Genomic DNA, 17,019 nt, shown 5'->3' on the forward strand with positions numbered 1-17,019 from the left:
AGACTAAACATTTCCAGGATAAAAATCAAATCTAAAGTGTGAGGGATACAGAGAAAGAAAAAAACTATGAAAATACATTTTGCCTAAGAAAAGTCACAGAAAATAAGAAAACCTAATCTTTAAGTTTTCCAAAAGTTATGGCAAAAACAGAAACAAGAATAGTTATATGATCCTTATTGCCAAATAATGAGTTCATTAAGAGAAATTTTCTTAGACTTGAACACAGAAAATTGTCTCACAATCTTTATATAAAGGATGTTGAACAATCTAACAAAGAATATCCCAATTACAGTTCTTACAAAACAATGAAGCAACACTGTACATGGCTTTCTTGTACTACCATGAACCCTTGGTAAAAAGCCACTTTTAACATTAAAATCCAGTGTAGTGATGAGAGAATGAAAGAAAGAATTGATGTGATTCAGTTATGTGTATTTCTGGGAATCTAATTTATTACTATCAAGGGAAGAAATTTTGGAGAAGAGTTAATATGTTTCATTTCAAAACAAGTTTAAAGGCACTAGAAAGAATCTGAAGGGGAGGATATCTTCTCCTGTTAACATAAAGATCCACAGTCTGTAAATGTCAGGAAAGCAAGGGTAAGAGAGGTAGAAGAGCTAAAAATTTCTAGCCCCTACTATACATCACAGCAGGTTAAACACTTCTCCTGTTTTATAATATTTAATTAGGATTAAAACCTTGAAAGGAAGGTACCAAATAATACTATTTTTACACATGAAGAGAATTAAATTAGAAGGTTACCAAGTTAGGAAGTTTGGAAAATCCAGGTTTACTCAATTGCAACACCATTCACAGGTAATATGCCAGGTGTGTGTTACCAGATAACAATAAAGATGAAAATGGGGTGGGAAGGGGATGGGAAGGAATAAGTTGGGAGTTTGAGATTTGCAGATACAAACATATATAAAATAGATAAACAACAAGTTCATACTGCATAGCACAGGGAACTATATTCAATATCTATAGTAACATATGGTGAAAAATATGAAAACAAATATATGTATGTTCATGTGTGACTGAAGTATTGTGCTGTACATCAGAAATTGACTATAAATTGCTCTTCTTTTTCCAGTATCTTAAGTTAGAAGGTTAGATTACTGATTTGAGGTTTCTTCTTTTTTAATGTAGGTGCTTACAGCTATAAATTTCCCTTTAAGCACTGTTTTAGCTACACCCCATATATTTTAGCATGTTGCATCTTCTTTCAGTAATCTCAAAGTGATTTCCAATTTTTCTTGTGATTTCTTCCTTGACTCATTATTTAGAAGTATTTTGTTTAGTTTCCACATATTTGTCAATTTCCCAAATTTCTTTCTGTTATTGATTTCTAACTTCACTGTGGTCAAAAAACATACTTGGTATGATTTTAGACCTTTTAAATTTATTGTGATTTGTTTAATGAATCAGAATATGATCTATCTTGCTAAATGCTTCTTGTGCATTTGAAAAGAATGTGCATTCTGCTGTTTGAGAGAAGACTTTTATAACTGCCAATTAGATCAAGTAGATTGACAGTGTTTTTCACGTCTTCTATATCCTTATTTTCTATTTCTTCTATCAGTTGTTAAGGGAGGGGTGATGAAATCTCTAATTATAATCATAGATTTGTCTACTTCTTGCAGTTTTGACAGCTGCTGTTTCATTTTCTTGGAAACTCTGTCATTGGGTGCACACGTTTTTAAGATTATTATGTCTTCTTGATGAATTGATCCCTAAAGATCATCATATAACATCCCTCTTTATCTATGGCTATACTCCTTGTTCTGAAGTCTACTTTGTCTGATATTAAAATAAACACTCTACCTTTCTTACGTTTAGTGTCTGCATGGTATATCCTTATATTTAAAGTAAGTTTCTTCCAGATAGCATATAGTTAGGTTTTGTTTTTTAATCAGACTGACAATCCCCATTTCCCGCCACCCTCCCCCCGCCATGGTTACTCTTTTTTTTCTTTTCTCTTTTTCTCCTATTTAAAAACATTTATAGTTTTATTTAAGCAACTATTTTATTTTTTGTTTTTTTTGGGGGGAGGTTGGTAATTAGGTTTACTTATTTATTTTTTAATGGCGGTTCTAGGGATTGAAACTAGGACCTCACGTGTGCAAAGCACATGCTCTACCACTGAGCTATACCCTCTCCCTGACAATCCCTATCTTTTAATTGTAGTACTTAGACCATTTATAATGTAATTATCAATATGATTGGGTTTAAATCTATTATCTTCCTATTTATTCTCTGTTTGTCCCATCTATTCTTTCTTTCCTTTTTCCTGTCTTCTTTTAGATCACTTTGGTATTTTTAAAGATTTTATTATCACTATTGGCTATTAGCTATACGTCTTTTTTTTTCTTTTGTAATTGCTCTACAGCAGGGGTTGGCAAACTCTGGCCCATGGGTGAAATCTGGCTCACTGTCTGTTTTTGTAAATAAGGTATTCCTGTAAAATAGCCATCATCCACTTGTTTACATACTGTCTGTGGTCACTTTTATGTACACAACAGGAGAGCTGGGTGGTTGTAACTGCATGGCCTGCAAGGTCTACAATATTTACCACCTAAACCTTTACAGAATAAGTTTGCTGATCACTGTTTTAATGGTTTAAATTTAAATATTAAGATCTAGTAACAAAAGTCTATTCTTCAGGTAATTACTCACATTGTTTTCTTGGTTCTTGTTGTTCTTTAAGAGTGTGATAATGCAATTATGAATAAAGAAAGCAAGGGTAAGCACTCCAGTCAGCTGTGGAAACTGAAATCTTATCTCTAGGAGAAAAAGAGAGGGGGAAGAAAGAAACACATTAAAAGTGACAACTAGAAAATGAATATTAGTAGTCAAAAGTTGTTTACTAAAATCAGTTGTCTCTGTTTTGTCTAGGGAATAAGAATATTAAAATGTCTTCACAAAGTTCCTCAAGGCTAGCACTATACTTGAGTAAATACTTGAAAAGGGAAAGAAAAGGAATCAAGAAATGACTACTCTGCAAGAGTACTTTATATCAGTTATTCCTGTTTGAGGTCATACAACTAGTATGTTGCAGAGCAAGATAAAAATTCATGGTCCATATGATTAAGAAATGGGCAGACCTGAATATACATTTTTTCCAAATTAGATATACAGATGGCCAAGAGGCACATGAAAAAATGATCCACATCACTAATCATCAGAGAAATGCAAATCAAAACCACAGTGAGATACCACCTCACATCTCACACAAAATAGCTACCATTAAAAATAAACAAATAACTAATGTTGGTGAGAATGTTGAGAAAAGGGAACCAGAGTACACTGTTGGGGAGGATGTAAATTGGTGCAGCCATTATGGGAGACTAAAAATAGAATTACCATATGATTCTACTGCTGGGCATGTATCTGAAGAAAATGAAAACATTAAGTCAAAAAAAGTAATGCATCCCAATGTTCACAGCAGCATTACTTATAATAGCCAAGATATGAAGCAACCTAAGTGTCCATCAACTAGATGAATGGATAAAGACGTTGTGGTATATATACACAGACACACACACAGAGACATACACACACACACACACACATATATATATATAATGGAATATTACTTGGTCATTGAAAATAATGAAATTCTGTCATTTGCAGTAATGTGGATGGACCTAGAGAGTACTATGCTTAGTGAAATAAGTCAAACAGAAAGACAAATAGTGTATGTTATCCCTTATATGTAGAATCTTAAAGATAACAAATGAAAACAGCAAAACAGAAACTGACTCACAGACACAAAGAATAAACTAGTAGTTACCAGTGGAAGTGGGAAAGAGGGAGGGGCAAGATAGGAGTATGGGATTAAGAGATACAAACTACTATGTATAAAATAGATAAGCACTGAGGATATATTATACAGCACAGGGAAATATAGCTGTTATTTTGTAGTAACTTTAAATGGAGTACAATCTGTAAAAATATTGAAGCACTACATTGTACACCTGAAATTAACACTATAAATCAACTATACTTCATTTTAAAAAATTAGGGTCTGTCTGACTCAATAAAGTTCTTCTTCTATTGCCTGAATTTGCCACAAAAATACCTTTAGAAAAGTAATCAGGGAAGGGAGAATTGGTCATTTAACATTCTTCAGTGGCTAATCTAAAAAGCACCACTTAAAAATATTGGAAATAACTGTCTACATAGAGGGGAATGGTTAAACTATGATACAGTTGCTCAGTGGTATACAGTATGTAAGAATTATGTACTAGAGAAATACTTTATGCTATGGCAAATGTTCATGATTCCAATAGCATGTATAGTATGATTTTACTTTTATTTTAAGAAGTGTGTGTGTGTGCGTAAAAAAAAAAAAAGACTGTAGAGATAGCCGCAAAGTGTAAACAGTGGTTATCTCTGGCTAATGGGACTTATTTTAAACTAACAGTCGACTTACCTATATTCTCTAAATTTTCTACAATAACACAAAATTACTTTGAAATAAGAATTAAAAAATAACATTTAAAAAGCACTGCCAATTTCTGTTTTTGAGGTCTGCTAATATAAAAATGAAAAAATTGCTTTTATGCAGAATAAGACCATGATTTACTCAAAACAGTGATGGATCTAGGCAACATAGGTGGCAAAGTGGAGAACAACCCATCTCAAGGGATTCCTTAGTGTAAAAAGTAGAAATGAGAAAAGAAAGTCCATCGACTTTTTGCTATAATAGTTTAGGGAAGGAAGTGAGAAAGATTAAGAATCAAGCATTAGCTCTAGAAGAAATCAATCAAGAAGTAAGATAGTAAAAAAATTATATACTTTTGTTTTCTATCAAGTTTATTGTCTATTAGCTTTCATCTGAGTTTTTACCTGTGGAAGCAATTCAAGTGTATTTTTCTTAGGAAAATTCTCCCTTTTTCTGTCTATAATCTTAAATTTTTTACATCTCAGCAATAAGATAAAATATGGGGGCAACTTCCCCTTTTGTTAAAAAACTCAGTAAAGTGGGAATAGAAGGATACTTTCTTCACAAGAAAAAGAATGATCACTTCAGATCAACAGTTAGCATCATACTTAAATAATTATAATAGAAGCCCCATTTCTTGGAAGATGATAAAATTATTATTTACACATGATTTATTATTTGGAGATAGTATTTGTAGAGAAACAAATAAAAAACTCTCAAGTAAGATTCAAAGTCATCAAATCACAAAGGAAGCGAGCAAGAAAGGAAGAAAGCAACAAAGGGATTACAAAACAACCAGAAATCAACTAAAAGGCAATAGTAAGTTCAGACATATCAGTAATTACTTTAAGTGTAAATGGACTAAATTCTCCAATCAAAAGACAAAGAGTGGCTAAATGGATAAAATAAACAAGACCCAACTAGATGCTACCTACAAGAGACCTGCTTCAGCTTTAAAGACACACATAAAAACATAACAAATATAGTAACAATAAGGTTTGAAAATTGTGAGAATTACCAAAATGTGACACAGAGACATGAAGTGAACAAACGCTGTTGGAAAAATGATGCCTAGAGACTTTTTTAATGCAGGGTTGCCACAAACCTTCAATCTGTAAAGAAAAAACAATACCTGGGAAGTGCAAATCAAAGCACAATAAAATGAGGTATGTGTACAGATTATTTTCCGGAGAAGACATACAAGCAGCCAAAAGGTACATGTAAAAGTGCTCAACATCATTAATCATCAGGGGAAGGCAAATCAAAAACACAATGATATATTGCCTCACACCTGTTAGAATGGCAATCATCAAAAAGACAAGATATAACAAGTATTTGTCAGGATATGGAGAAAAAGGAACTCGTGCATTGTTGGTAGGAATGTAAATTGGTGCAGCCACTATGGAGAATGGTATGATGGTTGCTCAAAAATCTTTAAATAAAACTACCATATGATCCAGCAACCCTACTTCTGGGTATATATCCAAAGGAAATGAAAACAGTTATTTTGAAGAGATTATCTGCACTATGTTCAATGCAGCATTATTTGTTAATAGCCAAGATTTAGAAAAAACCTAAGTCCATCAACAAATGAATCAATTAAGATGTGGTAAAATATATACAATGAAATAGTATTCAGCCATGAGAATAACCTTCAGCTGCAGCCTCTTTGGGATCTGCAGATTTAATCAAGCAGAAGTCACACTCTTGCTAGGCAGCCGCTAGCCAATGACCGTGCAAAGCAGGGTATTAGGGCCTGATCACTTTTGCCCAAACCTGGCCTCCTCTGCAGGCAGTCTTTGACAGAGCTCACATTGGGTTGGCTACAACATTCTGAATCTGTTCCTACCCAATTGTCCTTCCCTCCTTCTCTCCTTCCAGATCTGAGCTACAATGTGGTCTGATGTAGCAACTGACTCCTGCTCGCACTCTCCTTTTTATAAGTGCTCCATCAATTAATCTCTTGCACATCTAACTCCATTTTGATGTCTGCTTACTGGAGAACTCGAACTGACAGAGTTGGTATTGGAAGTGGTTTAAGATAGCAGGCAGTGAGATGGTATCTGAGCACAGGATCAGTCATCTCCCAGCTGAATGATCATCTCAGCAATATTTTGGCTTTATCCCATGGTTATGTCAGTGTTTTCACCAACATTGCTTTTCTACATATCCTGTTGATTCAGAGAGCGAATAATGATGCTATAGCACCTCTGACCTCAGCTTAACTTTTTGGGGCTTGTTTATTCTGGACTATAGCAGCTACATTATGAATTCTATTTTTAGGCAGGGAATTATAGGACTATTCTTCCATTACCCTACTGACCTAAAGACATAGAAGCCTATCTCTTAGTTCATCCAACCCCAAATAAAGGGAAGGAGAGTCTCATAGCCAACTAGAGTTATTTTTAGCTTGGAATAGAATGCTCTTCATGATCTGGCCTTTGCCGCTTTATCCTTATCTCTTATTACTTCCCCAACAAGTACTCTTTCACTTCGGCCATCCAAACTGTAATTTCCTAAATGGGTTCATGCATTCGCAGACCTTAATTGTTACTTAAACATGTTGACTCCTTGACCTGGTATAAGCCCCTTCCTCCAATTCTTCATTTAAATAACTCCTTTTGGCCTTAAACCATTCCCTATTTAGAATCCTTCTCTTGATTCCTAATTTACATGTAATTTCTCTATACTACTATACTATGTCTCTTGCATCTTTGTACTACAATCATTAATTCACAATGTGGTCTGACTGCTCAACTGTAAGCTCCCAAGAGGCAGCTGGCCATGTCTTTTTGGACAATGTATGACACATAATCAAAGGCATTCATTTATTTTCAGAATAAAGGACTCTCAGACCCAGAAGTGGTCAACATTCTATTTTAAACTGTTTAAATGATCTTGCTTTTTGCTAAGATTTATTAGTTTTCAATAAGCTCTCTTCAATTTAGCTGATCTCCCCTGTCTTTTAGAGCAATCAACATCTATTACCTCTCCAATGCCTCCTGAAGCAACTTGTTAGTTGATTATTTTCTAATTAAGGCAGTTGAAACCACTGTTGTTTCTAACTTGTCAAATTAATCACCCAGCTTTTTCCCATTAACCAACAAAAACTGTCTTTTTGAGTGAGTTTCTTGAAAACCTAAGATTATTTTTAACAGCTTTATTAGGATATAATTCACATATATTTCACCCATTTAAAGTGCACAATTAAAGAATTTTTAGTATATTCACAGAGTTGTGCAACCATCACAATACTTTACTCCTTTCTATTGCCAAATAATTTTCCATTGTATGGATATACCACATATATCTATTCATCAGTGATGGGTATTTGTACTGTTTCCACTTTTTGGCTATTATGAATATTGCTGCTATGAACATTCACGTACAAGTTTTTGTGTGGAAAATATGCCTTTTAAAGAACCCATTTACATCATGATCAATGTGTAGTAAATTAAAGAAGATGGATTCCTTCAAAAAGTGGTTTTAAAGAAACCCCAAACATTCAATCATTCTCAGACTGCTTATTTTATTATTAAGGAAGGAAGGAAGAAGAGAGGGAGAAAATAACTGAATACATTAATCTGACAAAGGACACGTATAGAATGTATAAACAACTCCTATAAATCAGTAAGAATAAAACAGACATAAAAGTGGGCAAAAGACTTGAAGAGGCACTTGACAAAAGAGGAAATTCAAATTGCAAATTCACATATAAAAAGGTGCTAACTTTATTAGCCATCTTGGAAATGCAAGTTAAAACCACATACCACTACATACCCACCAGGAAAGCTAGGTGAAACAGATGGAAAACGGAAGTGTTGGTGAAGACATGGAGCAATTAGAACTTTCAAACACTGCTGGTGGGAAAGAAAATTGGTACAACCATTCTGGAAAGCTGTTTGGCAATATCTACTAAAGCAGAATACATGCATACCCTTTGACCTAGCAATTCCAATTCCACTCCTAGGTTTATACTCAAGAGAAAGCAGCCATATGTTCACCAAAAGATACATATGAGAATGAAGAGTGCTACACTAAACATAACAGTCAAAAACTGGAGACTATTTCAATGTCCCTTAACAGTAAAAGACAAACTGTGGTATAGTTATACAATGAAATGCCAATGAGAATGAATAAACTATGAATACACACAAAAATACAGCTCAGTATCACAATATAATGGTGATTGAAGAAACCAGACACAAAAGAATACATACTGTATATTCCATTTATATTCAGTCAAAAAACAGACAAAATTAACTTCTGGCATTTGAAGTTAGAACAGTGGTTATCTCTGCAGGGAGACAGCATAGCGACTGGTAGTGAGAATGAGAGGGATTGCTGGAGTGCTAATAATTTCTGTTTTTGATCTGGGTGCTGGGTGTCTAGTGTGTTCAGTTTGTGAAAATTAATCAAGCTATACACTTATGAGTTGTGCATTTTTGTATACGCACATTTTACTTCAATAAAAAGTTCAAAAGCAAAAACAAAAAAAATGTGGGGCATACACATAAAAAGTAAAACAAGAGAAATTCCATTATATTTGGAGGCATTATAAAGTACTGAGTGAGGGGTAAAATGTAGTTTACTCTTAATGAAAAGCAAATAACAAAACTATTTAAGCTTTTTTTTGAGTGAGGGTAGGTAATTAAGTTTATTTATTTTTTAGTGGAGGTACTGGGGATTGAACCCAGGACTAAGATATACTCTCCCCCCAAAACTATTTAAAGTGTATGTGGTTAGAAAATTATTTTTTTCTGGTTGCAGAAACTTTTATATCACTACCACCCCTAAGTTTCCCATCTCCTATCCCAATACAACCATAATTTTGATTTTTCAGAATCAATATTCAATGTTTTATTTTTTATGATTATTATGTATTATTCATCATTAAGCCACAGAATATATTATTACATCTTTCTTTCTTATATAAATATACTTTTGTTGACCTGCTTTATTGGGGGTAATAATTGACTTTTTCCTTTTTGGTTGCCTAATTTTCCAGTTAACACTAATTCTTCCCAAACTCTCCAAAAGAATGGAAAAAATTTCATCCATACAACATATCAAATAATCTTTTCCATTTAATTTTTTTCTTGGAGGAAATGCCTCCTGGGGCCATCTGTCTACCTGCTGTTGTCTGGGCTGGTTGCTTGCTAGGCCTGCTATACAGCTGTATCCTAGGATTTCCCTTCACCATTATTCTGGGAATTTCTTGATTTACTGCTTCTTTTTGGTGGAGGCATTTTGTAGTTTTTTCCTGAGAAAGAGTGCATGGAAGGTAAAATTTTGTGAGACTTAACTTTCCGAAAGTTTCTTTATTGTACTCTAACACTTGAATGAGAGTATGGTGGGATTAAGAGTTTTAGGTTAAAGTAACTTATTCTGAGACCTTCGATGACACTTCTATTGTCTTCTAGTTTTCAGAGTTGTTAAAAAGTCTGATACTATTCTGATGCCAGACTTTTTGTACAGATTTGTCCTTCCCCCAGAAAGCTCTTTTCTTTTACCCTGGTGTTCTGACATTTTATGATGATATATTTTGGTGTGGGACTCATTCATGGCTGGGCACTTTGGGTCCTTATATCTAGAAATATATGTTCTTCAGTTCTGGGGAAATTTGATAATTTCCTCACCTTCATTTTCTTCTTTATGGAACTATTTTCAGCTGAATATTGGACCACCTCTATTAATTCTTTAATTTTCTTATCTTTCCTATTTTTCCTACCTCCTTCCCATCTTCTCTTCCTCCCTCCCTCCTTCTCTTTCTTCTTTCCAACCATCCATCCATCCGTCCATCTTTCCATCCATCCATCCATAATTTCAACTCTACTTTTTGGGAAGTTAGCTTTATCTTCCAAATTTTCTTTGAATTCCTAATTTCGATTACATTACATCCTAGACAAAACTCTCCCCTTCTTTCCTTTCTTCCTTTGCATCCAAATATCATTTCATGGATATATCACTACCTTTTGTCACTCTGAGGATGTAATGTCTAGAATTTTGCTTTTGTTCCCTCTTATTCTTTTCCCTTTAAGTTCCTTTTTAATCTCTCTTGTTTTATTTTTATATAAGAGGCTTTCCACAAATATCCACAAGTGATCTTTGTCTGTTTGTTTATATTTAAAAGTGAAGTACTAAAAAAAATGCATATTTAGTAGACATCAAAATGGTTGGATACAAGCAAGGTACCTGCCATTTCTTTGGTAGAATCCAAATATCCGAGACTTTGGGTCTTTCCTCTTGGGCTTATCAGTTTCTCCTGAGGAGAATCCTCTATTACCCTATGCTGTCAGCACTCCAGGAGCCAAGCAGTAAAGAAAAGAGAATTGGAGGGGCATAGGGTGGGCGTATGGTCTCATCATTCCACATATATGCTTCCACTTAACCCATTTTCAGACTAGAGCTTATTCCTACCCTTTTGTTGTGCTTGGCAAACCCAAGTCCAGAGCCTGTCTGATTTAGTTTCTTCTATTTCTCAGTAGGTTGAAGAGGAAAAGGGATGGCTTATATCTAATTATTTCTGATGTAAACTTTCAAGGAATTCTCCCATTTTAAGCCTTTCTCCTTACCCTTACTTTCCGAGTTACCCAAATGTCTCCAAATGCTGAGGCTTTCAAGGATTGTGTAGTTCAAACTGACCTCCTCTCTACAGAAACTTATATTTCAGCTTTCTCTGCTTTGCTGTCAGTTACCAACCATGTATCAGTTTTCTAGCTTCTAAAAATCTGCTGCTGTCTCTTTGCCATTGTCTCTTCTATAGATTCTTTGTGTTTTTTTACATTTCTTTCTATATTCTTGGTTTAATGGGATTTAGGAGGGAGGAGATATAAGCATTTATTCATTTAATAATTATTTATTGAGCACTCACTATATGCCAGAAGTTTTATAGGTCTTGGGGATACAATAGTAATAGAAAAGTATAAAAAAACAAAAACAAAGATTTATTTTCTCAGAATGCTAACATTCTAGTTAAGGGAGACAGACACATAGGTTAAAACAAACAAACAAAAAGATACAGGTATTCCTTACCATCTAAACTTTCACTATCTGAATTCAAGAACCAAATAGATTCAGAAACATTTTTAGATAAATCCTTTGTCGTCTTAACTTGTGCTACTTTATGTCTGAAATTCAGGAACCAAGTGGATTATAATAGATATGCCTCAATGTTTGAATTCATTGTCAGAAGCAGGAATTTAACAGGTTTAGAGGGATACTTGCACATGAGATATGGTAGTGATGAGAGCTCTAAAGAAAATAAGGCACAAGAAGAAGGGGTGAGGAAGGAAGGAAGTCAGGGAAGACCTCTCTAACAATACCAACCACGTAGATAACTGAGAAAAAGACAATGACATTTCCTCCACAGGAAATACTAAGTGCAAAGATTCTGAGATATGAGTGTGCTTGGCTTTTTTCTGGAACAGCAAGGAAGACAATGTGGCTGGAGTAGACTGAATAAATGGGAAAGTAATAGGGGATGAAATCAGAGAGGAAGCCAGGAATCAGATCATACAGGGCCTGTAATCTATGATAAAGACTTGCCTTAATTCCAAATGAGATGGGACCATTAGAGGCTTTTAAAGGTTATGTTTTAAAAACATCACTCCATCTGTTAGGTGTAGAACAGACCATGGATGGGGAGACAAAGTGGACACAGTGAGATTAGTTATGGAGCTACCACAATAATCCAGGTGAGATTAGGAGCTCGACATAGTGCTTTTTGGTGGAAATGGTAAGAAGTAGTCTGTCAATTCATTTTGAAAGTACAGCCACCATGCTTTGCAGATACACGAGGTGGAAAAAAAAAAAAAAAAAAAGAACAATCAAGTATGACTCCAAAGTGTTTGGCCTGAGCAAGTGGTAAATTGGAACTATCATTTTCTGAGATAGAGAAGCCTGGGAGAAGAATAGGTTAAGCTGGTTGATGGGATGGAGGTGAATGTGGAAGAAAACAAGTATTTGATTTTTGTAAATTTAAGTTTGAGATACCCAGTGGACATCCAAGTGGAGGTGTAGAAGGAGCAATGAGATATATGAGTATGAATTTCAGTGGCAAGATCTGGGCTAGAGATAAAAAATTGGGACTAGTCACCATATAGACAATATATAAGTGACATTATTTAGGGAATAAAGGTAGAGAGTTGTCTGAGTAAACCCCAGATGACTCTATCATTTACTGGTCAGAAGTAAGAGAAGGAACAGTTACATAGAAGAAACAAGAGAGAATGGGGTTTTAGAAGTTAAGTAAAAACTGTTTTAAGATGGAAGGAGTGACCAAATGTGCTCCATGTTGCTGATAGGTTGAGTAAGAAGAGGCATGAGATTTGGTCATTGAATTTAGCAAGATGGAGTAATTGGCCACCAGTGGAGTGATTAGGGCAAAAGCCTAACAGAAGTGAGTTCAAGACAAAATGGAGGAAGTGGAGACAGCGAACACAGACAACTCTTTTGGACAGTTTTTCTTTAAAAGGAAGCAAAAGCTAGAGGGGAACACAAGGGTCATACGAGTTTTTTGTTTTTAGATTAGGAGATAGGTTTGTATACTGGTAGAAATAATTCAGTAGGAAAAATTTGATCATACATGATTAAGGATAAAGAAAGGATAATTGCAAAAGTAAAGTCCTTGAGTAGGCAGGAAAAGATAAAGTGAAATACATGAGTAGATATTTTTCTCATTATTTTTCCAATTACCTGGGAGGAATGGTGATGGGATCTACCGAACTGAAAAATAAATTTTTAGAAACAAGAATGCATAAAGATACAATTAGAACTGCAAGTTTATGAGAATTTTTCATCAGGATTATAAGGATTCACACCCTCCAAAATTCACTGATTTTTAATTAGCCTTTACTGAAAAAGATTTATGACACATTTTCATTCTTGAGAAAGTCTTCAATCACAATAAAGTAATTAATTTCAGGACCATAAATATTTATACAAACCTCTTTTAGTCCTCATGATTCTCCCCTCATGTCATTTAGAAATGAAGTAAAGTGAAATAAATGGCTTGGTATCTATTTAAATATGTTCTCTTTTCCATCTCCTAAATAACTATTTATACTCTCCCTTTCCCTCATATTTATCTCTTAATGTCCTATGATTATCATAAACTTTTATCACTAAGACTCATTATAAATCAGTATAGATCTACTTTTAGAAAATAATATTCTAGACTATTTTTATTAATCAGTGGAAGAACTAGTTTAAAGTTGCCATTTTCATCAGTGTCTAATTTTAAATACAATCTGGGAAAGAAGTATGCCTTTCAAGCCCCAGTACTTCCTTTATCCTGAATTACACTGACTTTTTAGTCTTTGTGGGCTTCTAATAGAAATAAAAAAAAATCAAAGCTGATGCATCCAGATGATCTGAAAATAAGTAATCATGGTAATATAAACAACAACTTCCAATGATCACCGACTTAACACACCTGGAAAACTCAGGAATGTTGTAATGAAAAAAAACAAAAGGAGTGTAGACAACTATAATTACAGACTTTAGAGAGTATCATCAGATACTGAATAGAGACTTGAGATGCTAGACTGCCAGAATCAACAGTTGAAAAATGGAAAGAAAGCAGTTGTTCTAAACCAACAACAGAATTTTGTATTACTTTCCCCTTATTAGTTTTTAAGACACAAGCACAATAGTCATTTCATTTTCCAGTTTGTCTCCTCATTTAGCATTATCCATTCATTACTCCATGGTGCTTCTATCATGTCCAAAATCCCCTAAAACTAGGTGAAACTTAATATATTGCCAAGTTATAACAAAAAAAAAAGGAGGAAGGGAACACTTAATAATCACTATCTTAATTAGCCTGAAAACCAGCAATATTAAAAAAAAAAACCCACAAGGTGAATGATGATGTTAATTAGCTATATTCTCCACATATATTTATCACTATGTTCTAAGTCTATGAAATTCTAGAGGTATGTTTTCTCAGAAGTCTAGAGAATGAGTTCTTGATTTTTCAGCTGCATTGTAACTTCAATGAACTTCAACTCTCAAGTAGAAATGACAAAGGGCCCTGGTAATCCCTAACTGCAAAAAAATCAGTGTATTTTCAACTGTACTCCTGTTTTTAGCTTAACAGCATTAATAAAAATGCTTACCACAAAAAGTACCATTACTTGTTTTATAGTAACAAGAGTTAAGTTAAGATTGCATTATTGTAATTTATTAATTCTTTATTTGGCCAAAATAGCTCACCTGCGACAAAAAATTCTGTTGGCATAAACCAATGAAACTCCAAATGAAATCCCAAGCGAATAGCCTTCAAGGTAACAAGAAAAATCAAATAGAGAACGGACACTGTGCCTGTGAGGAAAAATTCAGAAACCATTTATCATCTTTGTATGCTTTACAGACTATTTTACAATCAAGCTTTGTTTCTCCATTCTCAGAGAAGTTTGATAAATTATTACCTTAATTGGCTATGCCCACTAAAACCCAAGTGAAATCTAAAAAACAGAAACAAGCTTTGCGAGTTACCAGAAATCAAAGCAAAACATTATGTAGTAGGCCTAAGAAGAACTAGATGAAAGTAGCTCATGTATTGCTGAATGCAAAACTGCCTGATTGATGAGCTAAGTTTCGTGGTGGATACATGTAGACAGTCCATTAAAAATTGTAAGGTTATATACGAGAGAAAAAACCCAACATGAAACTGTCTCTTATTCTTTGTATTGGAAGTATTAGAAATGGTCAGTAAGTTGGAAAAGTCTGTCACAACACTTAGTGTAAAAGGACAGAAAGAAAAGTAGTGAATGTGGATCATAAACTTACTTGAGAAAAGCAATAATAAGCCAAATAATCCATGAGCAATCTAATCTAGTACCCAGATGAGGTTTTGATTGGGTAGTACTATTTGCTAGATGGAAAGATTACAGATGCCATTCACAGGTATTTATACACAGGATAAAGTGTGCACTCAGAATTTCAGAGTTTTTTAGTAGTCTGGAAGTTAGAGGATTTAAGGAATTAAGTCCAGTCATTATGGAGTAGAGTCAAGGAATCCAGGAAGGTTTCTAGAGGAATTAGATGCTAATTTCTCTAAAGAAGCTGTAAGTAGTTTTAAAAGGGAAAGTATCAAGAAAAAAGGGGAAAGCAGAATATCCTCAAGGAGGCAGAGGATAATCAAGCTGGTTAGAAGTCTAGTGATTGTTCTGCCCAATTGAGCAAATTCTTCTGTAAGTTTACACGCTAACTTTTAAAAATCTGTTCCATAGGAAAGTTGGCAAGCAAATCAGGAAACCACAAATGAGCTTTATAAGCTCTACTGTGGGTTTGGAGGTTAGCTGATTCAGAAAGGATGAAAACAAGAGGCCAAAGCTTATATAATCACAATTCTTCATTTTCTGTGCGTGTCTGTGGTTGTCTTATAGTGAATTCTGTTGTGAGACATAGGTGCAGAGAAATACACTTACCTCTTCCTTTGGTCTTCTGAAAACCCAAAAGTCGTCTCCTTGATGTGATGAGTAACCCACTTATTTTGTACTCTAGGCTGCCTACCAGATCAGATCTATAGGGAGGAGGGGAAATCCTAAGGTCTATTTGGGGTTATCAATTCTTTATGAATGATATCCTTGTCTTTAGTTAACCAGATATGAGCTTTCGCTGGGGGTTCCTTTTGTCATCTTAAGGTTCAGTGTTATAAAAGAAGATAAAACATTCCTTTAGTGATTCAGCAATTTCTGAAATTTATTCTGTGATTTCAGAAATTTCTGAAAAATTGGTCTCACAAAAAGAAGTCTGTTCCTTTAAGGAGGCAACGGTGTTCCAAGAAAGAAAAAGCACTGAGGAAGAGAGCAAAAGCATAATAAGCCTAAAGAATCTGCACTAGAGAATGATATCTCAGATCGAAAGTCAAGTGATAATTCTGTGCTATACTCTTAAATACAAACTGTAGGGGAAAATATTCCATAACCTTTCTTATTAAGTTCAAATATTTCCAACCCTTAGAATTGGAAATATCCACTTTGGATCTCTCTTCCTGGAATCTTAGTCTACTTTTTTTAAGTTGTACTCTTAGAGGAAATGAGGAATAATTGTTCAGTAAGGGAAGAATGGGAATCCCAACAATTCATCGTAAGAAAGGGATTGGACTTGAAATAGTCATCTACATTTTTCTCTGTGCCAAACTCCATAAAGAAAACCAAAAAACAAGGTAATATATGAATGAATAAATTAAACATAGATGAACAGGCCTGGAAGGTAATTATTTCCCTAGTCAGATCATATTTCCACAGAATCCAGCACGTATTCTACTACATAGAGGTTCTATAACACAGTGCTTCAGCTTACCTAGGATATTAAATTTTGAAAAAAATGAAGGAGATTTGAAATTAAGCAGTGGCAGGAGGAGCCCTATGAGGTAAAAGGGCACTGTCTTGGATTTATTCCACCATTTTTCAAACTGGTGGATTTCTGTGTCATTGGCGTAGAAAATCATAGAGTCATTGTCAGGATGGTCACTATTCCTGGCACTTGGACAAATCACTGCAATAGGAAAGTATCAGATTAGAGTAGACCACAAAGAGCAGAAAATGACTACCCCTGAGACT

The 17,019-nt window shown here is 34.5% G+C and overlaps 1 protein-coding gene across 5 annotated transcripts in view; it reads right to left on the reverse strand.

Annotated features, from left to right (window-relative positions):
• The window catches only part of SLC38A9 (solute carrier family 38 member 9), an 82,846-nt gene that overhangs the window by 15,779 nt on the left and 50,048 nt on the right, over window positions 1–17,019 (reverse strand). For 4 of the 5 annotated variants that reach the window (XR_004316848.1, XM_006187357.3, XM_014561472.2 and 1 more), the window contains 3 exons: window positions 16,760–16,954; window positions 14,666–14,773; window positions 2,677–2,783 (listed from right to left, as the gene is read on the reverse strand). Coding sequence is in view for 4 of the 5 variants with exons in the window: in XM_006187357.3 (XP_006187419.1) it covers window positions 2,677–2,783; window positions 14,666–14,773; window positions 16,760–16,954 (410 nt within the window). In the remaining variant the exon portion in view is untranslated. The remainder of the gene's footprint in view (window positions 1–2,676; window positions 2,784–14,665; window positions 14,774–16,759; window positions 16,955–17,019) is intronic. The other variant, XM_032472338.1, reaches the window with a different exon arrangement.

The sequence above is a fragment of the Camelus ferus genome, chromosome 3, assembly GCF_009834535.1.
Source record: "Camelus ferus isolate YT-003-E chromosome 3, BCGSAC_Cfer_1.0, whole genome shotgun sequence".
NCBI classification, from domain to species: Eukaryota; Metazoa; Chordata; class Mammalia; order Artiodactyla; family Camelidae; genus Camelus; species Camelus ferus.